Source organism: Eptesicus fuscus, chromosome 5 (assembly GCF_027574615.1).
Source record: "Eptesicus fuscus isolate TK198812 chromosome 5, DD_ASM_mEF_20220401, whole genome shotgun sequence".
Classification (NCBI taxonomy): Eukaryota; Metazoa; Chordata; class Mammalia; order Chiroptera; family Vespertilionidae; genus Eptesicus; species Eptesicus fuscus.
In genome coordinates this window covers 9,679,715-9,707,305 of record NC_072477.1, presented here as the reverse complement: position 1 = coordinate 9,707,305, position 27,591 = coordinate 9,679,715, and the positions used below count along the sequence as shown (strand labels likewise).

Sequence of the window (27,591 nt, the reverse complement as noted above, 5' to 3'; positions counted from 1 at the left end):
AGCCCGGGGCGGAGATCCGCGTCCACGGAGAAGTGCCCGGGGGAAAGGCCGGCTTACCCTTCAGGCTGAGAGGCGAGCTGTCACTGGACGCGTTCCTGCTGCTCTCTACGCTGCCTGGCCGGGACCCTGAAGGAAATGCAACGCTTAACTGAAGGGCCGATGACAAGTCTAACCCAGACTACACCGTCCAATCGGAAAACAACGTGACTCTGCCACGGGCCAGGGGAACGCCCGCTGGGAGGACAGACCTGGGATCCCCCCCGATGCCCCCAGGAGGGGTCCCACCTCACCCGAGTGCGAGGCCCCGTGCACAGCGGGCAGTGGGCTACGTGGAACGGCGACTTGCACTATCTACGCCTGTGAGGCCTGGGGCTGTGGCCTCCAACAATTTTGTTCACAAAGGAAATCTCATGCAGAACTCCAGTATAGACTTAAAAAAAGGGCTGTTCTGGGAAAGCGAAGGGTTGGGGGGATGGGGGGAGCCACCCTTACTGCCGCATGGCGCTTTCTGGAACACACGTGGGAACACCGTGCCTAGACCAGCACACGCCACCTGGTGAGGGCGGGAGCCAGGACACGGCCGTGTGTGCACGTCCACGTGTGAACAATGACCTCTGTGCCCGAGCGGTGCCGGGACCCTCGGGAGGAAAGGAAGTGCTCGCTTTCCGAGAAGGCCGGTCTCATGCACCGTCTCCTTCTGCAGAAGCTCCCACTACGCCTCCGTCAGACGGCAAGTGCTTCTAACACTTTCTCAGGCGAAGTTTACAACTTGGAGCTGCTCTGGGCAACGGAAATCCAGGTGAGGACAGTGAGAGCCCCCTGCCATCGGTGCTCGCTGCAGGGGTCACTACCCCTCCCTTCCAGCAAGGCGAGTCAGAGCCTCCAGAAGTAGGACACGTGACAGGTAGTGACTTCCCCATCACGGGAGGGATGTAAGCAGAAGCTGCATGCTTTCGCCTCCAGGGGAGGCAGGGAAGGAGTGCTGAGGAACTGTGGGTCCCCCATTCCCACTCCAGCTAACACTCCACTTTCACCTCCTGTGTGTGTGGGACTTGCACATACGACTTAGCTCGAAGGAGAAGCACGGCCGATGGAAACAGGTGTGAGGACCCAGGCTGAAGGGCACCATGCACCGACCACTCACCGTGCTGCCTGCGGTTGGTGAACTCGAGCTCCAGGGACCGCTCACAGAGGCTGTCGTCGGAATTACAGCCTGCGGAGAACAGGAGGCTGCGAGTCAGGGGACCTGGAACATCCGGGGGAACCTGGGCCTTTCGCCAGACGGCCACCTCTGACTCTGGCCCAGCACCTGCCTCGTGGTCGTGTCCGGCTCCTGGCGGAGGGAGGGACGTGCGGACCGTGCCCTTAGGACCTGCCTGTACTACCTCTCCCCCTATTTCTCCTGCCGATACAGCCTCACTCTGGACGTCTACCTGACTGAACGTTAGATCATGCTTCCGCCTGTGCAATGCTGGACTCCAAAGGAAGGCAGCAGCGTTCTGGCCTAAGGGCAATGCAGCAGAAGCAGCCGAGACTTAGTGTCCCGGGAGCCCCTCCCACCTCCAGGGCCAGCTGCACCCGAGCAGGGGGCCTGCAAGCAATTCTCTCCCAGGGCCTCGTCTCTCCGTGGCTGGAGGGAGGAAAGGAAAGAACCCACCACCGGAGGGAGGATGCGGATTCCCTAGAGACTGAGCTCTGAAGCAGCAGCTCCTCCCAGAAACAGTCCGGAACCCAAGGGCCATGTCACTGCTTTCCTGAGAAGGGCTAAGCTGCCCTGTGCCTCACGCCTGCTCGATTCTCGCTGACAGCAGCCCTGGGTCCCCTCCAAACCGACACCGGGGTCTCCACTTTGCCACAGTTCTACATCCACCTGAGCGTGAGCACTGGGCGGCCAGGGAATCGCTGTGGGCAGTGCTGGGTGTGCAGTGTGGCAGGCCTCGGGCAGGCTCCGCGGGCATCTGAACAGGCCTGGGCTCTGGCTCACGGCGGGATCCAGGCCGAGACAGCCCGCGGATAGCCTGGAGGCCAGGCCGGGAGCCACACTGGCCGCTGGAAATCTGACGGGAGGTGGTGCTCCCAGCTCCAGCTCGAGCCTGGGAGACGGAGGCCGTCTGCTGACTGCCCACGACGGACCCCGGAGCAGGCTGCCCGGCCGGCACCCGGCACAGCTCCCCTGATGCCCAACGGTAAGTGGCTGCCCTCTCAGTGTCTGGCCAGGAGCGCAGAAGGACCGCCTGGCTGCCCAGTGCTCACGCAACTCAGATTCTCCGAGGGTGTTTCTGACTTGCAAACAAGGGGCCAGGTCCTGAAGCTGACCCAGACAGCCTGAGGGAGGGACCCTGTCTGTGTGGGCTTGTCAAACCAGGGTTATGCATGCCACAGCTCCCAGGCCCAGTGGATGGTATGATCATGAAAAGCAGTAACCCTTCTTGTTCTCGTCCATTTCTAACACTCCAGCTCTTTCTGCTGTATTCACACAGTCCCATCTCTAAGCTATAAGCTAAATCTCTGTTTTGGTATTGTTTCATTTTTTCCCTTTCTGTTGCGCATTTTAAATTTCCAAGTGCTCTCCCCCTGAATCCTCCTTTTTATAGCGTCCTGCTTGTTTCACGGGTGCAGCTTCGCTTACTGATGCTAATGACGGTGTTTTAAAACAGTGGTCGGTAAACTGCGGCTCGCGAGCCACGTGCGGCTCTTTGGCCCCTTGAGTGTGGCTCTTCCACAAAATACCACGTGCGGGCGCGCACGGACAGTGCGCTTGAAACTTCGTGGCCCCTGCGCAGAAGTCGGTTTTCGGCTCTCAAAAGAAATTTCAATCGTCGTACTGTTGATATTTGGCTCTGTGGACTAATGAGTTTGCCGACCACTGTTTTAAAGCGTATGTCTCTGCCTGCTGCCCGCTGACTCTGCTGCCTCTCATACCCCTTTGTCTCTGGTGTTGCGGGCTCTCCTCAGGTGCCTGGGTCCTGAACTCTCACGGGCCTCACCTGGCAAGATGTGACCCGACGGCTCTGCCGGGAATGTCTCCCGCTAACCCGATGCCTTGAAGAGGATTGCATTGTCACATCTAAGGTGCGGACGCCACGGCTACTGGCCTCCCGGGAGACACGCGATTTGTAAATCCTTCCCCGAACCCCCTTGTTTTTCGTTAGGACACCTGCCCTGCACTCTACCAGCTGACCTCCAGTTCAGAGACCCCGTTAAGTGTCCTCCCAGGAGAATAAACCTCCAACGTCGCCCGATTTTAGCCCAAGCTCTGGTGTGCCCCCGTTGGGGAGCTACTTGGTGGCCCCAATTCTGAGCAGTGGTGGTGGGTTTAGGGCTTTCCTGTGAGCGGCGTAGGCCCGGGCCCCCAGCGGGTGGAGTTATCCGCCAAAGTCACACCGCCGTGGGCAGAGCTGAGGTCTGAACCTGTGTCCGAGGGACGCCAAGCCTGTCCACAGCTTCACCCATCTGCCGACCACCTCTCAGTCTGAGAGGTCCCCGCGCGCTCCTGAGAGCCAGGCTCTTCGGGAAGGGCCCCGGCCCCAGATGCTCACCCCTCTCCGTTCTGGAGGGACACGTGACTCACCTTGGGTGCGGCCTGGGTGCCGGGAGATGGGGGAGGAGCTGGAAGGAGCTGTAGTGATGGCTGAAGAGGAGCAGGCCCGGGAGCCCGGCTGTGACGGCCAGGCCTTGGTGGCTGAGTCAGCGGAGGCATCCGTGCGGTCAAGGCTGCCTCCATGCGGGGACCCTCGCTTTGGTACTAGGTCCCCAGGGCCTGGGGCAGAGGAGGACAGTGAGTACTGGGGCGGCAACATCCCATGCCAAGGTTGGGCGGTCACACCGAGGCCTAGAGGCAGAGGCAGCAGGCACACAGAGCACAGGGACAAAAGCTGGGCTGCGCGCCTCACGGGCTGTGGCCCGAGCTGGAGGCCCCGGGAGGGGGGCCCTCGCTCTCACCACAGATCACAGTTCGAGCCCCAGCAGCTGGGAGAAAATAAAGGACCAACTCAAGAGGCTCAACAAAACGCTGCTAAAAGTCCAACACATACACTACTGGGCCCACCGGCTGTGACACTGTCACTCAAATCCCTGATTGAAAAAGACCCTGATGGATGTCTGCTCAGGGCCACCGGGGACCTGTGGCCTGGGCCCGCCAGGTCCAGGATGTGCATGCACCCTTAGGATTTGAGAAAGAAGTTTACTGCCACCCTAACAACCGTTGGTTTAAGAAGTCTTCATCACTGCAAGGTTTTTACCTTATATTTTGCGCTTTTCTGCAATCTCTGAATTTTCTACTGTGAACATATACTCTTGTCAAAGTTAAATAAAATCCTAATTAAAAAACCTAAAAGATCTTCAACGACCTCTTAGTAGGCAGGGGATGGGCTCTCCAAATACAAGTGAGAAGTTAACGTGGGTGGAGTTCCAGAAGCATCAGGACCAGGCTGTTTGGCACAGGGTGCTGCTCCAGGCCGCCCAAGGGCGTGGACCCTGCGCCATGTCCGCTGTGGGGATTCTGACCCGTCTCCGCCCTCTCCCAGGACCTGAACCCCCCCGACCCTCAGCCACTCAATGTCTGGACTCACGGTCAAGTTTGAAGCACCCAAGTCTTACGACTTCAAATCAAGGGACATTTTGGATTTTGAAAGGTAACCTTGTTGAGAAGCAAGGTTCAAGGCTGGTGGGATGAATCGGACAGGCAGCCACTGCATGAAGTTAACATGAGGAGCAGAGGAGAGGCGGAGATGAGCAAACAGCGGCAATGGCAGAGAAACCACACACTTCCAACAGCATGCTGGGAAGACAGGCGCAGGACCAGGACGTGGCCGCCCAGGAACCGCAGCGGGCGCACGAGACGAGGTCAGTGCCACATCAACCGACTGAACAGTGCGGCAGTCACGGATTTACGTCGATGATTACCTTGTTTCCATGGCGATACTGGCTTTCCATTTACAGTACCGACAATAATCTTTCCTTTGAAAGTAAAGCTAAATGGAAACGGTGAGTCGATTCAAGGGGAACTATGTAAGTGACCACAGAGGTGATACAGACATGGCAAACTCATGGAGATGGCACGAGGATGGCTGAAGGCAGAAAGCAGGGCAGTAGCTAAAGGCCTCTGTGGACCAGCGCTCCCGGCGCTGACGGGGACGGGGAGCTGATGTTCCGTCTGTCCGCTGCTGCCTTCACAGCAGCATCCAAGACGTCAGAGGACCGTAGCGCGGTCCTACAATGGCACTCCGGGCTGAACCCTGGCTCAGCAACATCCACCCAATTATTCGAAATGCCTGAGTGAAGCAATAAGTTCTTCAAGACATAGAACACATCTAAAAAGGGACTTATCTGCACAAGCCAACGATCCCCCCCTGCTCTGACAAGGGAAGTGGGGGAAAGGGCAGCAGTTTTAAATGTAGCTGCTTAAAAATAAGTCTTTGCAGAGGCCGTACATTTTAGGAAGCATAGCGACAGCTGACCAGTTCTGCGTGACACACGGCATGACATACAAGCCTGCAGGGGCGGGAGCGGGCAGCCCTCCGCCAGGCGGGGACTCACTGAGCACGGACATCCGGGCCCACGGGCCTGTGCACGGCTGTCCTGAGGCTCCCCTAACACTGCGCTGCGCCGGAGTGCCGTCCAGAGGGTGTGACAACTCATCTTCTCTTTTGAAATCAGAATCCACGTTGGTTGTTTTAAGCTTTGGCTTGGAATTGGGGTCAGGAGGAGGGGGTCCACTATGGGTCATCTGGCCTTTAGGTACTGTTCTATGATTGTTTGTTTGAATTTCAGAAATGAAGGAGGGTACGTGATGAAGACACTGATAAAGGGAAAGGATTAGAAGTCTCCGATTTCCGAGAAAGGGAGAGGGTAGTTAGAGGCGGGCGGGATGTCAGAGGAAGACCAGAACCGCAGGCGTTTAGAGAGAGCCGGGTGGGCTGTTGGAGACTTGTCTTTGTCCTTGCTTTTGCTTCTCAAAAAGGGACTCTTTTTGCACCGAGTTGCTAAATTGTTATCCCCAGGATAACCCGAGAGAGAAAGGAAAAAAGAAAAAAGCAAATAAATGAACTGAGTAACAACAAATGACGCGACATTGGCTAAACGTACTTGGGAATCAGAGTCCTGCCCAGCCCAGGAGAGATGGAAACAATGCCCACGGCACAACCAGAATCAGGACTCGGTGAATCATTTAGGCTCCGACTCCGTTTTGGTAATTCAGTGGCACCCTTGTGCCAATGCTTTACTTAGCACGTGAGGGGAAGTCTCTATTGCTCTAGGAGCTGATCGGGTAGACCATTGTTCAGTTTCAATGTGTTAAATTATTAAATAAGGCTGTTTGTTAATTTAGGACCTGGCTTTTCTTACTCATCCATTTTAATGACAGGCTCCCTGACAACGTGGCTCACACACAACTAACTCCTGCTCCTGTTCAAAGACCTTGGGACACTCAATGGTATGTTTCTGGCCTGCTGTAATGAAATCGCCTACTTGAACTCTTCACTAATAATTCCTGTACATCTAAATAACCTCTCGTAGCAGGATGAGTTTGAAAGTAATGAAAATACCCTTGTGATACTAAAACACCCTCTCCATCAAGAATTATTCCCATTTAGATCCCTACGCATACTCTACTCTAAACCTCCCCTTCACGGCCTTTAAATTACAGTCTGACCAGAGCAGACAATTGGTCTAACTTTCTGAGCATGTCATGTACATGGACATGAACATAACTGATTTACCCGATGATTTCTGATTGGGGATTCAAGTCCCATAGAGGAACCTCTGTTACTTCTTTCCTCACAGCGCCACCTGCTGACCACAGCTCACACCACAGGATAAGGACTGACTACTCAATGCAGGGGCCCAGGCTGGTTCAGCATCTTCAGGGACTATAAAGCAGCTTGAAGTGCAGGCAGTGCTCACAGGGGTTAAAGTTCAAGCCCCATAATCTGTGAGGCCTGGGTTTGAAACCCAGCTCCACCACTTATTCTCTGGGCCAGTGCTTAACCCTGTCAAACCTCCCTTTCCCAGCTCTGACCAGGGGATAGGAATCATGCCTACCTCACCTGACAGTTACACCTAAAGGCGATAGATAAAGCAGATCAACTACCTAAAGCCTGCTGAGCCCAGGAAGCACCATTGCACGGCTGCCGTTACTAATATTTACCACTGACCGCTCATTCATGGGGCCAAACCACCGTTTGGATCAGTCAAGCATTTTTTCTCTGAAAGGTTTGCTAACTCAATTAGGCTGATTATATTCATTAAGTCAATTTAACACAAGTTGAGGTGATAAATGTCACAACATTTAAGGAGCCTGTATGAAATCCTGAGGCAACAGAACCCCTCTAGATAAAACAAATGTTAGCAAGCTTCATTATCATTTACCTGCACGTGAGCATTTCACCTGCTGTAAAGAATGGGAATGCACGCATCAGTCCCCACACAGTGGGCATGCGTGTGCACACTTCACTTTTGCATCTTGAGTGCCACACCAGGACTTGAAGTGGTGAATGCCACCCGAAGAGGCTTGTGCACACGTCACACTCAGAAGGCGGCTTGTCAGAGGCCCTGGGTCCTGTCAGGTGCTGTAACGCCCGCCTCTGAGAGCACACGAGTCTCAGGCACAGTCCTGGTCCCCAGAAAGCCCTAGTGTCCTTCATAACCTTTAGCTTTCTCAGGGGGCATGCTTGGCAGGTTTACACGTAAATAATGTATGCAATGATATTTAAAAGTGAATTAAAAGGAAGCCACGTTTAAGATGAGGGCTTTCTTTAATCGATTGCAAAATGCACATTTTCACCCCCAAACCTCACATCTCTGAAATCAGGATGCAGCTTGGAGCATCTCTCACAGTCACTGTCGGCTAGGTGGCAATTCTGACAAAATCGTCACTGCCACCACCCATTCATTTCTTTTTATGGGCACATAATCGTGCAGCTTCTAACTGACAGCTCTCAGATCTGATGAAACACATGCAGCACATGCAACTAGAAATCCATTGTGGAACCTCTGGCTCATGCCCATCAACAGCCCTAAATTGACAGAGGTTCCACAATGGATGGTGGGCGGACTCAAGGCCAGGAATGTGGGAGAAGAGAACCGCCCCTGCTATTCAGAGGGTCGGAAAGACCAGAGCCCCTGAGAAGACCTTGCTGAAGACCTTGCACATGTCCACTACATGCTAAATGCACTGGGATCTCCCTCCAGAAGTGGCTTATCCTAGGCCTGGAAGATACAAGGAACCCCAAAAACATGCACTCTTGAGCCCTCTCTGTGGTGACTGTATGGAGATCTGCTATGAACATTCCAGGACCCACCACCTGTATGTGATGGGTGAGGGTCTCATGCTAAAGGAACTAAATTGTTCTGGGATGAAACTGCCCCAACACTGACGTGGGCTTATATTTTCTATCTGGTTGTTCACATATCTAAGGCGGGTGCACACCCCCTTCAGGCTCCTACACACGTGTGCACACCCAGCACGCCATCTGGTTGGTGCTGCCCTGTCCACGAAGGAGACCCGAGGCCCTCCCCTTCATTTCCCGCCTGCGGCCAAGTCAGCCCTCCTACCTTTTCCCACAGGCGCACTGTGGCTGTCTCGCTCTTCCACCCAGTTCGAGCACGAAGGTGTGGCCTCCACGGGCTCCGGCTGCGATTTTGGAGGCTGAGAAGTACTGGGCGAGGCCGGGTCCGAGGACTCCAGCGGCCAGGGAGGGCTGTCCGTGGTGGACTTGGGTCGTTCTCTGGGGCCCTCTTTCCTTGGTTTGATTAATTTGACTAAGGCTTTGGCTCCAATCCAGTGGTTTTTCCTATTAGAAGTAGATTTTTAGGACACACAGCCGACCCTCACTGCCCCTCCAGTGGGTCACTGGGAGCGCCGACGCAAGCTGGGACTGCCATCACCAGCCGGGGAAGTGGCCGTTAATTTGGGGTCCAGAAGGCTGGTGCTCTCCGCCAGCACCGCGGTCATCGGATGTGGGGCTCAGGGTGGAACACGATTTGCAGCTGTTCTGCACAGACCCAGGGATGGCAGAAGCGTTCACCGTGGCAGGAACCCACGCTAGCCTCTCGGGAAAACAGAACCTCAAACACAGCTCTCAGCTTCTGATCGCTGTGAAGTACAGGAAGAGGTGCTGAGCTAACCTGTGTGTGTTGGCACTTTTCCATCAAAATGCCATTTTTCAGGAAGAGTCAGGGACCTCCTCATTTTCACCCAGAGTTAGTAACAGGTGACGTAGGCTGGCTCACTTTGCCCGTGCCCGGCATTGAGGAGTCTGGGTGAGGGGGGAGAGGGCAGGGCAGAGTGGGCCGTTTGAATTAAAAACAGTGAATTTAAAGGGTAACCCATTGCAGCTAACCGGAAATGGAGGCATTCGACTAGAACAAGACCCACATGTGGGCTCTAATCCTGGCTCTGCCACGGAACAGCACCGTGCTTACACGAACGGTTTAACGTCCTCATCGATGCCTCATTTCCCCGTCAACAGAAGGGTCAGGCGGAGGAGGATGGGAAATTCTGTGGTTCTGTGATGTCAGCAGAGAGGCCTTGCAGGATTCATGGTGATATGACCTCATGGCTGGGCAGGGGCAGGACAATCTGAAGGCCCAGCTCCTGGGGCTCAGGCCCGCGCCAGGGGAAGGAAGCCCTGCTGCACGGAAGAGGCCGGCAGCCTCGGGGACTGAGCCGGCCCCCCACCGGGGCTGCTGCTCTGCAGAAAGGAACGTGTCTGTGAACCACCTGGGGCCCAGAGACTCCAGAGGAACGCAGGCAAGACCGAGAGGTTCCTGTGACTGAAGACCATGGGTGCTGGCCCAGGAGTCCGGCCCACGCTTCCTTCCCCAAACTGAAACCTGGGGACCCAGCCTGATGGTCCAGCTTCCGTGGCTCTAAACCACAGACGCTCTGCCCCTTCCCCAGGCTCATGGCCCGCTGGCCTTCGCCCTCCCCCATAGGATCACCCCGAGTACGGAGGGCGGGACCGAAAGAAACTCTAAATTCTTTCAGAGCTGGGAGACCTGCGCACAGGGGACCTGCCATAGAGGGGAAGGTGGAGGCCCGACACACGGGTCCCTGCTCTGGATGGCCATAGTGTTCCCCACTCGTGAAAGGGCAAGCTCTCTGCTCTGGGCTTAAGTTACTGCCGTTAAGTCAACTCACTTCTTTGGAGCGGGATCATAGAACTTGTACTGATCCATGATTTTTTCTTCTAATTTTTCCTTTTGTCTCTGCAAGGCATTTAGTTTGTCTCTGTAAATAGAAAAGAAAGAAAAAAACAATCTGGTTTTTAAAATAGGACACGTAAATTGACTCATCGGCCCGGCCCGGGACCTGGCCCAGAAGGGCCGGCATTTTTCTGGGACTCAGACATCCATCACACTGCTCCTGACGGTCACGATCGCCGGGTTAGGAATATGGGGATGGGAGCACGTGACGTGGCTCCGGGAACCTAACACGTGGAGGAGACCTGCTGAAGCGCCGAGGATCAGGCCGTATGTCATTTTAGGAGAACTAACCCCCAACCACCTGAAACTCGGGGTCGGAAAACCCGGAGGACGTTCCGGCCAGCTCAACTCAGGATGCTGGGCACTCGGGGCCAGACACGGGGCAAGGCTGGCTCCTGCGGGGGCAGACGAGCGATACCTTTAGTGGTGGGAGAGTTCTGCCTTCAGTGAGGTAGACGGGCATTAAGGTTAAAGAAGTCAGTTTAGCAAAAGTCAGACCTCTGATCTCGGCCCGTTCCCATGCTGGGTTTCTGATAACACTTCCATGGAAGCGAACTCAGAGCCTTCCGGGGGCCAGACAGAGAAGCTGAGGAGCAAAGCGGGCCTGGGAAGACCAGAGGGAGGGGTGGGGCCTGCGGCGCGCTGAGCGCAGGGTGCCACGTGGGACTGAACGCAGGCCCTGCGAATGGAGCGCCGCTTTAGATGTGGTGGAACTTCGGAACGCTTTTCCAGAAGTATCCAGAAACCCAGGTTGTGGAGCAAAAATCTCTTCATTTCTGTTGGCGATCAGTTCACATTTTCAAAAACACAGAAAGGACCAGAGGCACCTCTTAACCCTTGGGCTGCTGGAGGGCACCCCCGCTCACTGGGAGAGGGAGCCTGGCCTTCCTGAAAGACAGCACGGCATGCTTTCGTTTTGTCTTGTCCCAGAGTGGTGGGACGAGCGCCCCCCACGGGCCGCCAGCTCCTGTCCTGTTCCCTCATCCTCTTTGTGGCCTTGACAGCTCAGATCCTGGTTTCCTGGCTTGAAAATGAGTCCTCTGATCGAGGCAGCTGCTCAGGCTCCTTCGACCACGAAGCTGCCGAGGTCCCACCTAATACCAGGGCTTTCCCGAGAGTTCACCATGAAGTGAGCATCCCGTGAGAAGTGATGGCTCTCAAACCGCTGGACCACCCTGCTCTGCCCCCAGCGCCCTTGGCACTGTTCTTCTAGTCTGTGTTCTTCTCTTCCCACAGCCGTGCTGCTTGGCCTTATGCTAGAGCGTTTCCCATAGGGCTCTGACCAACCCTCCACCCCTAGGCGCACAAACTCACGCAGGGCAGCAGCACTACCCTCCCAGGACTGGGGAACACTCTGCTCAGAGCAGGCTCAGCAAGTCTGACAACTCCCTGGCCTCCTGCAGACACTGTCTAATGAAAATCCATTGGGCACCAGGCCCCGATGCTTCTAGCTAGCACCTGCCCAACCTCTGCTGGTCATTGTTACCCGCTGCGTTACAGAGAGCCAACTTCAGGCCACAGTCATTTCTACCCCAAAACTACAGTGTGGCTTTCCATGTAAACATCCTGGGTAGGTGGCCAACCACCTGTAGATGAGCAGAAGAATCTGAGAGAATAGTAAAGCAGCACCGTGACCCCGGGGAGCTGGGACAGTGCCCCCGTGGTCACTGTGACCATGTCCCTCTGTCCCACATGGCCAGCCATTCCCGACCTCAAGGAAGGACAGTCCAGCAGAATGGCACTGAGGGGGGAAGACCACCCTGGACCCACAAGATGCATCTCGGGTTACCTGACTTCCAACCACAAGGCTTCCATCACCAAGGCTCTTCCTCCTGCCCTCCTTTCTGGCAGCTCCTGGGCCTATAGGCCAGCTTCCCATCAACACTCACTTCCCTGTGAACCCGACTCCTTAGCCGGGCATGGACGCCTTCCACAGCTGGGCGCCACCTGCTGCCGCCTTCCCTCCTGCCACTGCCTGCACCTTCCCTGCACCCAGGCCACCGGTGCTCCACCTTCACGTCCCCGCACTGGCCAGCCCTGTCCCCATCCGGCTCAGCAGCAGCACCCCAACTCCCACCACCATGCTTCCTTCCAGGCTTCTATGAAGCTCCTCAACATCTGTCTGCTGTGCACACAGCTCTGCTCACATCCCATCATGCCTACTAGTTCCTGGCCACCAGGTCACTGGCTCTGTGCACCTCGCAGGGCCTATGCCAAAGCCAGGAATGTGTCCTGTTGGCAGAGGGAGGACAACCACGGTGCACCAACGACCCTCTCTCCAGCCTGTTAAGGGAAAACACACAGAAACGGCTCAGCCCACCATCTGAATTCCTCCCCTAGGCACCTCTCTTTACCGCTGTCATATTTTTAAAAAGTGAACTTAATTCCAAGAGCAGATTAAGAAGTGTCTGGCAGTGTCTTTAAAAAGCAAACAAAAGTCAACCACCCTGCCCTAACCGGTTTGGCTCAGTGGATAGAGCGTCGGGCCTGCAGACTGAAAGGTCCCAGGTTCGATTCTGGTCAAGGGCATATACCTTGGTTGCGGGCACATCCCCAGTAGGGGGTGTGCAGGAGGCAGCCGATCAATGTTTCTCTCTCATTGATGTTTCTAACTCTCTCTCCCTCTCCCTTCCTCTCTGTAAAAAATCAATAAAATACATTAAAAAAAAAAAAAAAAGTCAACCACCCCACTTGCAGAAATCTAGAACCATTCCAGGGAAAACGAGAGGAGGATGCGCTGGGAAGGTGGTCTGTCCCTTGCCCTTGGGACACTAATGTGCCGGGGGCTCTCTGCCCAGAATGTCGAGGCCCAGGCGTGGAGCTGGAAGCCAGGACCCCTTTGTGGACGGTCAGCCCACACCCCTTACATGTACTGCTTCTGCTCCTCGTGGTACTGGTCCTTGTTCTCCATGTTCTGTTCTAGAAGCCTCTGGTTCTGCTCATTCAACATCTGGATCTGGCTCACGAGGTGATGATTTTCTTCCTCCAAGTTCCCCTTGAGACGGGAGAGCAGCTAAAACACACATGGACAATGTCTCACACACCAGGCGCCCCTGGGGTCCCACTGCTGGGGACCGACCTCCAAAAGAAGAAAAAGGCCACGTGCACAAAGATGGCCGTTTTGGTACGATCTACACCAGTGGGAAGGACCAACTCAGCCAATGACATGGGGACGGCCAAGTGCACCGTCCAATCAGGCAGCCACTGGCCATGTGTGGCCGCGGAGCACTGAAAACGCAGCCGGTCTGAGCTGAGACGTGCCATAAGTGCAAAGATATAAACAGGTTCTGAGGATTTAACCATTTAAAAGTATCTCATTAACAAGCTGCCGGCTGGTGTGGCTCAGTTGGTTGAGCATCGTCCCATGCACCAAGAGGTCACAGGTTTGATTCCTGGTCAGGGCACATGCCTAGGCTGCAGGCTCGATCCCCAGTAGGGGGCATGCAGGAGGCAACCGATCCATGTTTCTCTCATCAATGTTTCTCCCTCTCCTTTCCTCTCTCTCAAAAAAAAAATCAAAAATGTTTTTTAAAAACCTCATTAATAAGCTTTTGGGGGTTACATGTGATAGTTTAGATATAACAGCTAAATAAAATATGTAATTAAAATTAATCCCATCTGTTTCCTTTCATTTTTTAAAATTCTGTATTATGTATGCTGGCCTGCATTATATTCCTATTGGACATCTCTGCGCTAGATGGGGCTAGCACACTGCTTCTGTAAAAAGCGGGACAGTAAATATTTCAGACTTTCCAGGCAGGTGGTGGTCTCTGTTGAAAGCAGTCAGAGATAAGATGTACACGCCTGGGTGTGGCTGTGTTAAAAACACACAGGAAACGTCACTCCTGGACACAGATAGTTAAACCTCATATCATTTTCATTTGTCACCAAATATTATCCTTCTTTTGATTTTTCCCAACCATTAAAAACTGTAAAAGCTATTTTTGGTTCACAGATATATAAAAACAGGTGTGTGTGTGTGTGTGTGTGTGTGGGCAGATCTGAATTTTGGGCCGAGTTTGGCCAATTCCTGCTCTAGAATATCATCCCGGTTGGTGTAGCAGGGAAGTCGAAAGCTTTAGCTTCAGACAAACTGGGTTCCAACCCACTACTTCAGAGGGACGAGGATGGGTACCCCAGCTCACAACATCACTGTGAGAATTAAATGAGAGGACACGGGGGAGCACAGAGCAGAGTGTTCAGCCAAGGGTTCGGAAATAAAACAGTACTTGGCGCCTGGCCGGCGTGGCTCAGTGAGTGGCTGAGCGTCAACCTATGAACCAGGAGGTCACGGTCTGATTCCAGGTCAGGGCACATGCCTGGGTTGCAGGTTTGATCCCCAATGGGGGGGCGTGCAGGAGGCAGCCAATTGGCGATTCTCTCCTATCACTGATGTTTCTGTCTCTCCCTTCCTCTCTGAAATCAATAAAAATATATTTAAAAAACACAGTACTCGGCTGTTTCCATGCACCACCCCGACCCTGCAAAAAGCAAAGGTGAGGTGAAAGGTGTTTCTAACGCAACCCCACCAGTCATGGGGTTTGTCCCCTTTAATGGCCCCTGGCTTCCTCTCGGCCTCGGTGTGACATTCACACACAGTCTTTGAGCACAGACGCCAGGGAGGACCCATTCCGACCTGGCTGAGCCAAGGCTGTCGCCCAGGGCACAGGCCCGGTGTCCTGAGCCCACCGGCCCGGGCCTCACCTCGCAGTGGTGGTCCAGCTTGGTCAGTGAGAGGTCCATGCTCTGGTGCTCCTCCTTCAGCTCATCGTACCGGGCCTGCCAGCGGTTCACCTCCAGCTGCGAGTTGTTCAGCGAGGTTTTCAGCTCCTTGGTGTGGGCGTGCAGCTCCTCGTACTCGCCCTTCAGCTGCTGGTGCAGGAAGCTGACCCTGGGGGTGGAGAGCCACAGGGCCCAGGGCTGAGGAGCACGCCCAGCCTCCGTCCCCGGTGTGCACCTTAATCAAAACCACAACCTCTCTGGGCCTCCGTTTTTCCCGTGTGTAAATGAGGATTGAACCAAATCAGCGGTTTTCAAACTGTGTCCATTGGGGTCCTAGGAGGCTAGCCCAGCTGCCCACCGTGGGCTGGGGGAGGCAGGACAGGCAGGCGCGGACACCACTTCAACAGAGCACCCTGTGAGAACCCTTCCCATGGGGGCTTGGGCACACCTGCCGACTTGGAACAAAGGGTTCTTCTATTAATACTCTTTTAAAAAACATGGAATCAGATCATTTTTGCTCTAAAGCTCTATGTCTGTGCCCAGCTCTTCTTCTCAATTCCAATCCCCTTTCTAATTTCAACTCCTGCGATAAATAAAATATGAGATTCTGAGTATGATGTAAAGCCACTGAAATCATCATCATCATCATCATCATCGTCATCACCACCATCATCATCCAACTGGGTTTCCTGGGGGAAGATTTATACCAGAAAGCTCACATGACCAGAGGCTCATGGACTCAATTCGAACGTAGACGTGTCCAGTTTGGCCCACAGAGTTTTTTTGGTAAATTAATTAGTTTATCAACATTAAAAAAAAATTTTTTTTAAGTTTCACATCAACATTTAGATATCTAGCTTCTTGGGGGGGGGGGGCGCGGGGAGGAGGGAGCATAAACAAAAGGATGACCTGGCATCCCGGGCTTGACTCTCAGCTCACAGCCCTCAGAGGGTGTGTATTCTCCACGAGGGTCTGCTCTCATGCTGACACTCCTTCCCCACCTGCTGGACCTGCCTGGCCACTGGAGGCACCTGAGCTTGTAGCCCCGATACATGTTGAAACAAGGCTGTGGGAAGGAAGGCTTCATATGGTCATGCCTCTGGGTTGAGACAAGACCTGGATTTGAATCCTGACGGGGCCACTGACTAGGAGCATGAACTTGAACAAGTTACTTAATCTCTCTGAGCCTCTTTCCTCATTTTTTTTTTTAAAGGAGTAACAATAGTGCAGTCAATTCTCACGATTCACGGTATAATGTCCTATCAAGCCACCGAGAACACTCACTTAGTGGATACTGAAACTGTCCCCACTGGTTCCTGTGAGTCTCTGGCCACATTTGTGTCAATGGATCAAGTCGTCAAGACGCTTGTGTAATATACGCACAGCCAAGAGCACCACATTCGGGCCCAAAATGAGCCTCATGTGCCGCTGCTTTATTCCCCGTGAGGCCCAGCGCAGCCTTGCACTTGGGGACACTAGACAGCACTTCAGCACTCCATTTGGGGGCCATTTCAAACAGCGATGTCACCACCAAAAAGCGCAAAAATAGAACTCCATGGCACTCAATGGACCACTGAAGGGACACTGGTTTGCAGTGTGAGAGCTGAAACAAGGCAGGAGCCAAAGGTCTTGTTCAACTTCATCTGCAAACGTGCCCATCAGGCGACTCCTGTATCTCACAGTCTGGACTGGTCCATGAAAGGCCACGGCTACCGATTTGGGAGTTAAGGTGCATTTCAGCGAGGAGGTGAATTCGCCAGTAGGGAATGCATGAATGCCAAGGACCGAGCGTCTCTCCCTCACGGGATGGCTGCTGTTAGAGGATGAAGGGGCCCATGCCCGATACCGTCCTCACCATCATCAAGGTGGGAGGGGAGGCCATCCAAGCCTAGACCATGCAGCATCCCAGTGTTGCTATCCTTCCATCCAGCCAGCTGGCGTGCCTTTACCTTGTGACCGTCCAGCTGTGACCATGACAGGGATGGGAAAGATACACCATCACCAGGAGACTCGCTTGAGCTTAGCTCAGTGGGTGCTGAGTGAGCTGCTCTGAATGAAACCTGGCAGATGCCACAGCAGGGGCGGAGGCGGTTACCTGTCCAGCTCTCCCCGCAGCCGCTGGTTCTCGCTGGTGGCAATGGCGTTGGTCTTCTGCTCCTGCCGCAGGGCCTCCCGCTCGGTGGTCAATACCTTCTCCAGCTCCTCCAGCTCCGCCTTGTGCTTCAGCAGGTCCTCGTGCCTGAGGAGGGAAACACACCTGCTAGGAACGGACACCCCAGGAGACGGCACAGCCTCCGTGAGCGGCTTCTCTCTGCAGAGCTGAGCGAGACGGGGATGGGCAGGGAGCGGGGCCAGACAGAGAAACGGGAGAATGGCAGATGGGACAGACACTGGGACAGCTTGGGGGTCTCCTCCAGCCCCGGAGCCGAGTCCCCCTCCTTCCACCTGATGTGTCCCTAGGGTCCCTTCCCGCCCCTGTTAAATCACCCTCCCTCCGGTACCCCACTGGGAACCATGGCATATATTCAAAAGTTTCCAAAATTAAAAAAAAAAAAAAAAAGAAGCCCAGACTTTGAGACTTGGACAGGGAAGAAAAGGCCTGGAAGCTGGTGAGGCACGTCCCTGTCCATCGGCAGCTGTGGAGGACGTCCCCTCCTTGTTCTTGGTTGGGAGAGAAGAGGAAGAGGGGGCAGGAATGCCCAGGGGAGCAGGGACCCCAATGCTGACTCATGAGCTGGGATCAGCTGGGCACACCCTTCTCCCCTGGGGGACCCTCCTGCCCCTCAGCCTCCAGCTGCACCAACCCCACATCCCTGAGGGGGACGGTCCATTCACTTTTCTTCACTGTGAAGCAGCGGGTCCAGAGGAACCACGAGGGGCCCGAGCGAAGGGGGGCAGGAGCCTGGGGGAGCCCGGCACGCACCTCTCCCCGAGCGTCTTGTGCTCCAGCTCCAGGGACCGATGCAGCGTCTTCAGGCGGCTGTGCTGGCCGAGGAGGGCCTCGTGCTCCACCGACAGGTGCTCGTGGAGCGCGCCCAGGCGCGCGTGGTCCTGCAGCAGCGCCTCGTGGGCCGCCGCCAGCTGCTCCTGCTGCTTCTGCAGGTTCTCGTGCTCGCTCTCCTTGGCCGCCTGCTGGTTCTGGAGCAGCGTGAACTGCGCGGTGAGCGAGGCGCTCTGGGAGCTCAGAGTGGAGTTTTCCACCTGCCGGGAGGGAGAAGGAGATGATGCCTCACCGGGCGCAGACCCCAGGGAGCCACAGACTCCCCGTCCCAGCACCCCCGCACGCAGAGAGGGGCCAAGAGCAGGGCAAGTGCAGACACCAAAATAGCAGGGACCCTCAGGGCAGGCAAAACCCAGCTGTGCTGAGGACACTTTTACCAGCACTTAAGGAACTGCGCTGGGAAGGGCCCCAGCCCTCCTTTCTCCTTGTGGCTCGGCCCCCAGCCCTCCTCCTGGTGAGGGGACAGTCCGGCAGACACGGAGTACCACATGGTGCTAAACTGAGTCTGCGCCCCTCCCCACACACGTGACCTTCTTTGGCCCAATCATGCCCTTTCCCTGGATAAGCACCGTGGGTACACCCTCTTGGACAACTATTAAAAGCCTATTAAAAATTAAATACATAGAAAATCAGTAAAGATATAGAGTATCTGAACACTACCAACCAGTTTAACCTGATATTTACAGAACCACCCAACATCCAAAACTACCAGGAAATTGAAGAGGAAGAAACCCGTCCTAACTCATTCTGAGGCCAGAATCACCCTGATGTCAAAGCCAGACGAAGACAGGACAACAGCGAAAAGACAACAAAAACAGAACTACAAGCTAAGATCCTGTTTTATTTTAATAGAACAAATCCCAATCTCTTAGCCAAACGGCTTCCCGCTTACTATCCCTGACCCCCGAGTTACGTATTTTCAAACACTTCTCTCGGGAACGGCATTAATAAGCGATCACGCGTGTTCCCGCCATCTGTTAACCATAACTATACACCAACGCCCTAACCTGCGTGGCCCAGTTCTGCTCGATGCGCTCTCGACGTCACACCCGCCTTCCCCGGCGGAGATGAAAAACCCACAGTAGCTATAAAAAGGCTCTGCCGGGCCCGACAGTAAAGAAGCCTGGTCAGCTCTTGAACCAAACTTAGCCGATCCCAGAGAGACTTTTCCAAGTCATTCCTAAGAGCATTCCCATGGGGAGACTTTGGGAAACAGACGAGACCACAGCCGTATGCTCACTCACGGAACCCGGCTCATCAACCATCGCCGCCGCCAGAGACCCTGAGGCTAGGCACCACTGTTCACAATGAGCTGGTTACACACAGGACACAAGGGAACCCCCAACTCTCCCGTGCTCTGTCCTGCTGATCCGAGGCGTCCGCGCCCAGGGCTGGTCCCAGGGCTGCCCCCCATTCCCGCCCCCCCCGCCCCCGCACCTGCAGCCTGGCCGTCTGGGTCTGCAGCGTGGTGTTGTGCTCCTGCAGGAAGGCGCTCTGCTTCTGCAGCGTCAGGATCTGGCTGCTGAAGGCCACGCTCTGGGCCTCCAGGTGCTGCAGCTGGTCCCTGAGCAGCTGCTTCTCGGCCTGCAGAGCCGCGTTCTAGGGGGAAGCACGAGGCCGTCAGACACCCCCTGCAAACGGTGCTTGAGCCGTAAGGAACCCTCAGAAGTGGGTGCTTTGGGGGCCTCCAGGGGAGAGCCTGTTCTCTCTTGGAAAAACACACCTAGTTTTGGGGGGTATGTGCTTTCAAGACAGAAAGGACGATGCAGGAAGGGGATTCTGCTGAACCGGGGGTGTGGGTGTGAGGCAGAGGCAAGTGCGTCCTTGCTCTTTGATGCTTTTCTTCCGTGGTCGGCAAACTGCGGCTTGTGAGCCACGTGCGGCTCTTTGGCCCCTTGAGTGTGGCTCTTCCACAAAATACCACGGCCTGGGCGAGTCTATTTTGAAGAAGTGGCGTTAGAAGAAGTTTAAAAAATTTGGCTCTCAAAAGAAATTTCAATCGTTGTCCTGTTGATATTTGGCTCTGATGACTAATGAGTTTGCCGACCACTGCTTTTCTCCGTTTCCTGGTGAACACCTGAGAGCGTGCCTCAGTGAGCTGCTCGCACAGGATGCGAGGCCAAGCCCGCGGCCAATGAGGTGGCTCCCGCTCCATGAGGCTGATCGAGACCTCCTACGTGCCGCCATCTGGCCAGGAGCCAGGGCACGGGGTCGCTGGGCTCCAGGGGCTACCTCACTAGCATGGGACCTCGGTCAGGCCTGGGACTGTCTCAGCTTTCTCACCCACCAGGTGGTGAAAACCCATCACTATCCGCTCATTCGACGACGGGGAGGGTGGAATAAAATCGGGGGTTCAGACATACATGGGCAACCTTTGTCCTGTGAAGGGCCAGATAGTAAATACTTTGGGTGCCAGCCCTGCGGTCTCTACGCCACCACTCAGCCCTGCCCACACGACCGGTAAACCAAAGGCGTGTCTGTTCCAATAAAACCTCTTCACAGGAGCAGGCGCCAGGCCTGGCTTGCCAACCCGGCACAGAGCACTGACACAGCGGGATGGAAACGGAGTACGAGTGACAGGCCAGGTCTGAGGGGCGGGAGAGGGAGGTCACCGTGGGGAAATGTGACCACGCCTTCACGTTAGGAATGCTGAAGGAACCCAGAGCTCCTAGGACCTGCCAGGACACATCAGGAAGTGTCCAACTAGCCCTCGCCGGTGTGGCTCAGTGGATAGAGCGTCGGCCTGCGGACTGAAAGGTCCCAGGTTCGATTCCGGTCAAGGGCATATACCTTGGTTGCGTGCACATCCCCAGTAGGAGGTGTGCAGGAGGCAGCTGATCGATGTTTCTCTCTCATCGATGTTTCTAACTCTCTAACCCTCTCCCTTCTTCTCTGTAAAAAATCAATAAGATATATTAAAAAAAAAAAAAATGTCCAACTAGACCGAGCTAAGTCAGCAGATTCTACATCCAGTGTCCTCTCCAGTGAGGCATGTCACCGGGATGAGGAGTGGGATGGCCTGAGCGACGGGGCGGGGCAGCGACTCACGTTCCGCTCCAGCTCGATGGCCCGGTCCTTCACCCGCAGCAGCTCCATGGTGGCCTCCTTGTGGCTCGGCCCCCAGCCCTCCTTCTCCTGGTGACCGGCCACCGAGGTCCCCGCAGGGGGTCTCAGCGAGTTCTGCGGGTGCGTCCCCTCCCTGAGGAGCTCGCACTCCTTCAGCTGCGGGCACAGGAGCACAGAGGCATGGGGGGCGGGAAGAGGCCGGCGCAGAGCCCGCGGCAGCCCAGCGCGGGCCCCCCCCCCCCGCCGAGGCTGGACAAGGAGACAGACACCCTGCAGGAGCTCTGGAGGAGGTGCACACCACCTCTGTCCTGCTCTCCTTCCTCCAAGGATGACAGGAAGGGCAGGGGCCTGGGACCCCATCCTGGCCCTAGCCACACGACAGGCACGTCTCCTCACTCCCTCAGACGGAGGTGAGCTGGGAGAAGAGGGACCAGGTGATGTCAGAAAGCCCCTATCGGCTCTAGAATCGCTTTGTTCTAGATTCCTTATCCAATCATGCAACCAAGAAACGTGCCAAGGATTCCTAAAAGGAGAGACGGGAGGGTGCCTGTGTGCACACGTGTGGACAGCACGCATGCGGACAGCAGGTGTGCGCCAGGAGCAGACGTGCACATCCTTACGCGCCTCTGTGCACCTGTGTGTCCCATGGAGGGTGCCCATGAGACTGTCTGGGGCCCCACGCCCGTTTCAGTAGGTTCTCACCAGGGTCCCCAGATCTCACCTCCTCTCCCCCCAAACCTGACTCACTCTCTGGTTGTCCAGCCCTGATGGCATGATCTGAAATAGCTCCCTCCAGCCCTGCGGCTCACCCACACCTGCTCCATGAGACGGGCGCCCAGCTGCCCCTCTGCTGCCCGGGCGAGGCAGGGACCTCCCAGTGGGACCCGGCACCGTCCCTGGCGGCAGCTCTTACCGCCTGGAGCTCCTGCTGCAGCTCGCGGGTCAGGCTGGCCTTCTCTTCCACCTGAGCTTCCAGGAACACGATCTTCTCTTCTTTCATGGCCAGTGTCGTCTTCAATGCCAGTTCATTCCTACCCTCCAAGATCTTGTATTTTCTGAAGAACGCAAAGACGCAACAGGATCATTTGTCTGCCTTTTCCACCCACGACCTCCCAGCTGCCACCCCTCCCTCCCCATCAGGCGGGTTTCCTCGGCACCGGGCAGCATGCGGCCCAGACCATCCCGCCAGAGCCCACCCGGGACTCCCTGCCGACACGCCTGTGACACCGTCACACATCACTGGGCAGTTGCATAACCATCGCCGTAGGGAGGAGTCATCACGGGCTTTTTACAGAAGGGGAAACTGAGCCTCAGAGAGGTTAAGCCTCTTGCCCAAGGTCACCGTGCCCAAGGTCACCGTGCTATTCTCTAGCATGTGGATGTTGTCAGTTACAAGTCCAGCAAAAAATTAAGGACACTGGATTCCCTTGAAAAATGAGATCATTTAGGAAAGCACTGCAGGAAGAGGCTGCAATAAGTTTTTTGTTTTTTTTTTTAATTAAAGGGCTGGGGTGTTGGAGAGGGATAATACTAGTAGGTGGATCAGAGGACTGTTAGGGCAGTGAAAACAGCATGGATACTACAACAACGGACACGTCATTATCCATCTCGCCAAGCCCACACGAGGCTCACCCGGAGTGGTCCCTAATTAAATCACGGACGTGTCAGTGCAGGTCCATCGAGTAACAAATGGGCCACCATGGTGGGTGATGGTGATGGTGGGGGAGGCTGCGCCGACAGCGGGGAGCAGGGGCATATGGGAAATCTCGATACCTTCCCCTCGATTTTGCTGTGAACCTGAAACTACTCTAAAATAAAGTCGTCTATTAAAAAAACAAAAGTAGCCTTTTTGTGGGCAAGAGTCTCCATCCTCTCCTCCTTGGGAACCTCCAGGAAGAGGACCTAGATGTGAAGGACGACAGGCCCTGGGCTGTGAAGACTGAGTAGAGCTTGGAGCTGGGGCGGGGCGCACGCGGGGGCGGGGCACGGGCTGTGGAGCCTGCGGGCCTCACGGGGCGGGTCCTCACCGGTCGCTGTCGCTGTTGTCGTCCTGCAGCAGCAGCTCCTTGCAGAGGCCGACCTTCTCCAGCTCCTGGCCCAGTTTGTCCAGCTCATTGGTCAGCCGCTGACTCTTCAGCTTCTCCAGCACCAGTTCCTGTAGGAACAGGGAGGGGATGAGCCGGGCCGAGAGCGCGGCGGAAACGGCCGAGCGCAGGCTCTTCAGAAGGCTGAGCGAGTGCCTTCCCAAGTCACTGGGGCTGGGCAGGCGGTTTGATGGGGATGGTGAACCCCTCTTCCAGAGAAGGGTGAACACACCCTTCCAGCCGGTGCAGACGACCAGGCCACACGGCCAGCCGTGCGCCAGGCCAATGAGCTCCACACACATCCAAACGTGTGTCGGAAATACTGTTACGTGGATCTCTGGTTAGTAGGCTCACATTCCAATGATCTCCTCTTCTAGGGAGGACTGTAAATAAATGATTGTTGCAGAGAATTTGGAACAAACACAAAGTACAAAAAGGAGGAAGATTTTAAATTCTGGTTTTGATTTACTTTTCAAAAGTGGGTGCTGCTCTCATTGAGGTGGTTGACGTAGCTAGTCCACCTGCTCCCACCCCTCTATGTAGCTCTCCAGCAGCTAAGTTTTCTACCTGGTGTCACAGGTAGTGGCATGCCATGCCTGCCCCCTCCAAATCCGCAGGCTCGGACCACCAGTGTGACAGAGAACGGTGCTTCCCATTCATTCCACCGGCAAATCTCCAGCCACCCTGCGGTGAGGTGACGCCAAGTGACCGGTTCCAGCCGGTGGGCTGTGTGTGGAACGACCTGGGCCACTTCCCAGCTGCAGAGCTGGGAAGAGCTGGTGTGTAACCTGCCAGCTGCCTTTCCCCGGCCATGGCCACCGCCCAGCCCTTGTGCTGAGGTGGTGGCGCCATGAGATCAAAGCGGCCGAGTCCTAGTACAGGTGACAGGCTCCCAGCAGAGTCACCTGGACGCTCGTGAGTGAGAAGCCTGCCTGCCTGTGGCCATCCACTGCGGTTCTGGGTTGTCTGTTACTGCAGCAAAACCTAACCCGTGCTCACAGAGGCGGGCACTCTGGGTCGGCAGCATGCTCATCTGCCTGCAAGGACTGTACTCTCGTGAGCGTGAGATGAGACCCGTGCTCGTCAAATCTATTTCCCTTTCTTCCTAGAACACACTTCCCAGCCTCCCTTGTCGCTAGGTTCAGCCGCGTGGCTGGGTTCTGCCCCGTGAAGTGTGGTCTTTCTCATTCCCTCTCTTTCTCCTCTGCTGGTCACGTGCAAAAAGGAGCCAGGAGAGGACTCTCCTAGGGCAGTGGTGAGCAAACTCATTAGTCAACAGAGCCCAATATCAACAGTACAACGATTGAAATTTCTTTTGAGAGCCAAATTTTTTAAACTTAAGCTTCTTCTAACGCCACTTCTTCAAAATAGACTCGCACAGGCCGTGGTATTTTGTGGAAGAGCCACACTCAAGGGGCCAAAGAGCCGCATGTGGCTTGCGAGCTGCAGTTTGCCCACCGCAGTCCTAAATGAAATAAGCCAGTCAAAGAGAGACAGGTGCCGTATCATTTCATTCACATGGGAATTTCATGAGCAAACAGAACTACCAAGCAAAATAAACTCATACACAGAGAGCTGGCAGGCAGCTCTGGTGGTGGTGGTGGTGGGAGGGGGGGGGGGGTGATCAGGACGGTGGTGGAGGGACTGAGCAAAACAGAGAAGAAAAAAGCGAGAACTAATGGACCTGAGAGAACCGTGTGGTGATGGTGGGAGGGTAGTGGGAGGAGGTCAAAGAGGGCATAACGGGGATAAATGGTTAATAAAAAAAATAATAAAATAGTGGAAAAAATGGAAAACAGCCTAAATGCCACAAAAATAATTACAGTAAATTATATGGGGCCGAAAGCCTATTTAATGTAATGAGAAAAGGCATAATGAATATAATAGGGTTAGGATGCAGAGAGTAGGTGTCGTGCGTGTGCGTGTGTGCGTACGTGTGTGTGCGCGCATGGATACGTGTGGGAGGAAGGCTGGAATAAGAGAAGCCAGCTGTAGTCCGGGTATCTCTGGGCAGTGAGAGAACAGCCGCGTTTCACTCGGTTCTTCTTACCTTTCGGCACCACCTGTTTAGAGCCAAGGAAGGCATCGAAGGAGGACACAGGCCCAGTTCGATCTGGAAGCGCACCCTCACGGCACACCTGTGCTGCTCTGGACAAAGACGTCAACCCCGCGTCCCCCCCCCCCCCGCCCCCGGAGGGGCTGCTGGCGCCCCGCTCACCTCTCCCAGGGTCGTCAGCGTCCGGGTGTGCATGGTGACTTGCTTGGTGAGGTCTCTGTTGTCCTTCTCCAGCTCCTTCAGCCTGGTGGCCGCGTCCCTGCAGCGCGCCAGCTCCTTGTCCAGAGCGCGGCTCTCCTTCTCAGCGGCCGACAGCTTGGTGGTGACGTCGTCCAAGACCGTGTCCTTGAACTCCACCTGCTGCCACAGCCGATTCACCTCCTTCTCCAGCAGCTTCTTGTCTTTCTCCAGCTGGGCCACCTCCTGCTCCAGGGCCTCCTTGTCCTTCTCGGACCTCTCCAGCTGCTTGCCGGCCAGCCGCTGGGCCTCGAGGTCCCGCTGCAGGGCCTGGTTTCGCGCCTCCAGCTCCCCCCGTTCCCGCTCCAGGGCCTGCTGCAGCCGCAGGTTCTCGGCACTCACGCTCTGGTAGCTCAGCTCCAGGCGCTCCGACTTCTTGCTCAGGGTGCTCAGCAGCTCCACGTTCTTCCTCAGCTCCTCCTTCTCCCGCTCGAGCTCCTGGTTCTCCCTCTCGATCTGAGCCATCTTGGCGCCCGTGAAGCGCATGGCCTCCACCATCCTGCGCAGCTCCAGGTTCTCCGCGTCCAGCTGCTTGTTGTCCCGTTCCAGGCCGGCGAGCTGCACCGACACGTTCTGCAGCGTGTCCAGGGACTTCTGCAGCCTCCGGTTCTCCAGCGACAGGCCCTGGCTCTCGCGCTCCAGGGTGTCGACCTTCTCGCTGGCCGTCGTCAGGGAGGTCACCTCCCTGGCCAGCTTCTCGTTCTCCTTCTCCAGCCGGTGCATCTCCTTCTCCAGCCCCTCCGCCTGCGCCACCTTCTCCTTCACCTGCTCCAGGTCCCGGTGCAGCTGCTGCCGCTCCGACTCCAGCTTGCTGAGTTTGCTGCTGGTCTCCGTCACCGTCTGGTGGAGGGCTTTGTTCTCCTTCTCGATGTCCTTCACGCGGACCTCGCTGCTGACCTCTGACCTCTCCCGCAGCGACTGCACCGTCTGGTTGAGATGATCCTTTTCTTGCTCAAGATCCTTGATCTGCAGGAAGACACAATGGAAAAGACACAGGTGGCCGCACAAACGTATCCCGGTGATTGGGTCCAAACGGGGCGACTGAAGAGTAGGCCTGGAAAGACACCCCACCGTGGACCCAAAGGACGTCCTAACGTTTCCCGGAGGCCTGAGATGGACACAAGGCGAAGGGCACGGAGATCCCCACTGAGACAGGTCAAGTCAAAACACATTCACAGCAGCCGGGATGAGTTAGAAAACATAAACCACACCACCCCTTACTTAAAACAATGCAAGTGATTTCCCTTGGTGCTTTTTATCCTGGTCCACAGGACCCCGATGAGCTGGCCACCCAACCCTGTGGCCGCTCCTCACGCCCCTCTCCACTGCAGACATTACACGTGTGAATATACACTGCCGTGAATATTCACCTGCCTCCACCCCGGCCTCCAGCATCACTGGCTCCTTCTCCTCCTCCAGAGCTCAGTGTGAGTGTCAGCTCCTCAGAGAAGCCCTGCACCAGGATTCTAAATGTCCTGCACTTAGCAAGACGCTCCCTGGACCCACGTATATTCCTTCAATAGCACACGTCTGAAGTCACCTGGCTTGTCACCTATCATTCTGCCTTCTGGACTATACAAGAGAGGGGGCCCTAGCCTGTCTCTTCACTATACATAGCACTAACCCAACCCCCATTTTTTGCTCTACTAGAGAAGCTGAAAAACCAAAGTACTTGATACCCAGCCTCCCTTGCAGCTAGGGGTAGTCATGTGTTGGGTCTGGCCAATGACATGTCGATAGAAGGTCTAGGGAGGCCTTCCCTTTGTCTCTTCACCCTCCACCTTCTTCCTGCCCATGTTTAGGGGAGGTACAACAGCCACTGCCAAGGCTGGCAGAGTGGGAAGAGGGAAGCCTGGCCTCTGGATGGCATCACTGAGCCGCTGCCCCAGCGCTGGGCTCGCTTCCATGGCACTTGTTGTAGTGCCAGGCAGATCCACCCTGGAGGTGTGCCAGGGTTCTCAAGGGGACCCGGGACATATGGAGCGGGATCCTTGTTTGTCCCAGGGGCTGCAGGACATTTAGCAGCATTCCTGGCCTCACTGCACCACAGCCAGGAGCACCTCCCCTCTCTTCCCCCAAGTCCTGTCAATCAAACACAAGATGGCCAGTGTCCCTGGGAGGTGATACCTGTCCCCATCCCCCTGCTGCAGCTGAGGATTGCTGCTCTGAGCTGCAGGTGAGGGAGGAAACTGGTCACCCAGGAATCACTGATCAATGAC

The 27,591-nt window shown here is 55.5% G+C and overlaps 1 protein-coding gene across 1 annotated transcript in view; it reads right to left on the bottom strand.

Moving 5' to 3' along the window:
- The window catches only part of CCDC88C (coiled-coil domain containing 88C), a 112,089-nt gene that overhangs the window by 9,683 nt on the left and 74,815 nt on the right, over nucleotides 1–27,591 (bottom strand). Inside the window, exons 15-28 of the mRNA XM_054715455.1 lie at nucleotides 25,298–26,338; nucleotides 23,023–23,150; nucleotides 21,909–22,050; nucleotides 20,978–21,151; nucleotides 19,367–19,528; nucleotides 17,852–18,129; nucleotides 17,024–17,167; nucleotides 14,911–15,097; nucleotides 13,074–13,219; nucleotides 10,142–10,231; nucleotides 8,554–8,792; nucleotides 3,572–3,760; nucleotides 1,145–1,213; nucleotides 58–126 (exon numbers count right to left, since the gene is read on the bottom strand). Of these exons, the coding sequence (XP_054571430.1) occupies nucleotides 58–126; nucleotides 1,145–1,213; nucleotides 3,572–3,760; nucleotides 8,554–8,792; nucleotides 10,142–10,231; nucleotides 13,074–13,219; nucleotides 14,911–15,097; nucleotides 17,024–17,167; nucleotides 17,852–18,129; nucleotides 19,367–19,528; nucleotides 20,978–21,151; nucleotides 21,909–22,050; nucleotides 23,023–23,150; nucleotides 25,298–26,338 (3,058 nt within the window). The remainder of the gene's footprint in view (nucleotides 1–57; nucleotides 127–1,144; nucleotides 1,214–3,571; nucleotides 3,761–8,553; nucleotides 8,793–10,141; nucleotides 10,232–13,073; nucleotides 13,220–14,910; nucleotides 15,098–17,023; nucleotides 17,168–17,851; nucleotides 18,130–19,366; nucleotides 19,529–20,977; nucleotides 21,152–21,908; nucleotides 22,051–23,022; nucleotides 23,151–25,297; nucleotides 26,339–27,591) is intronic.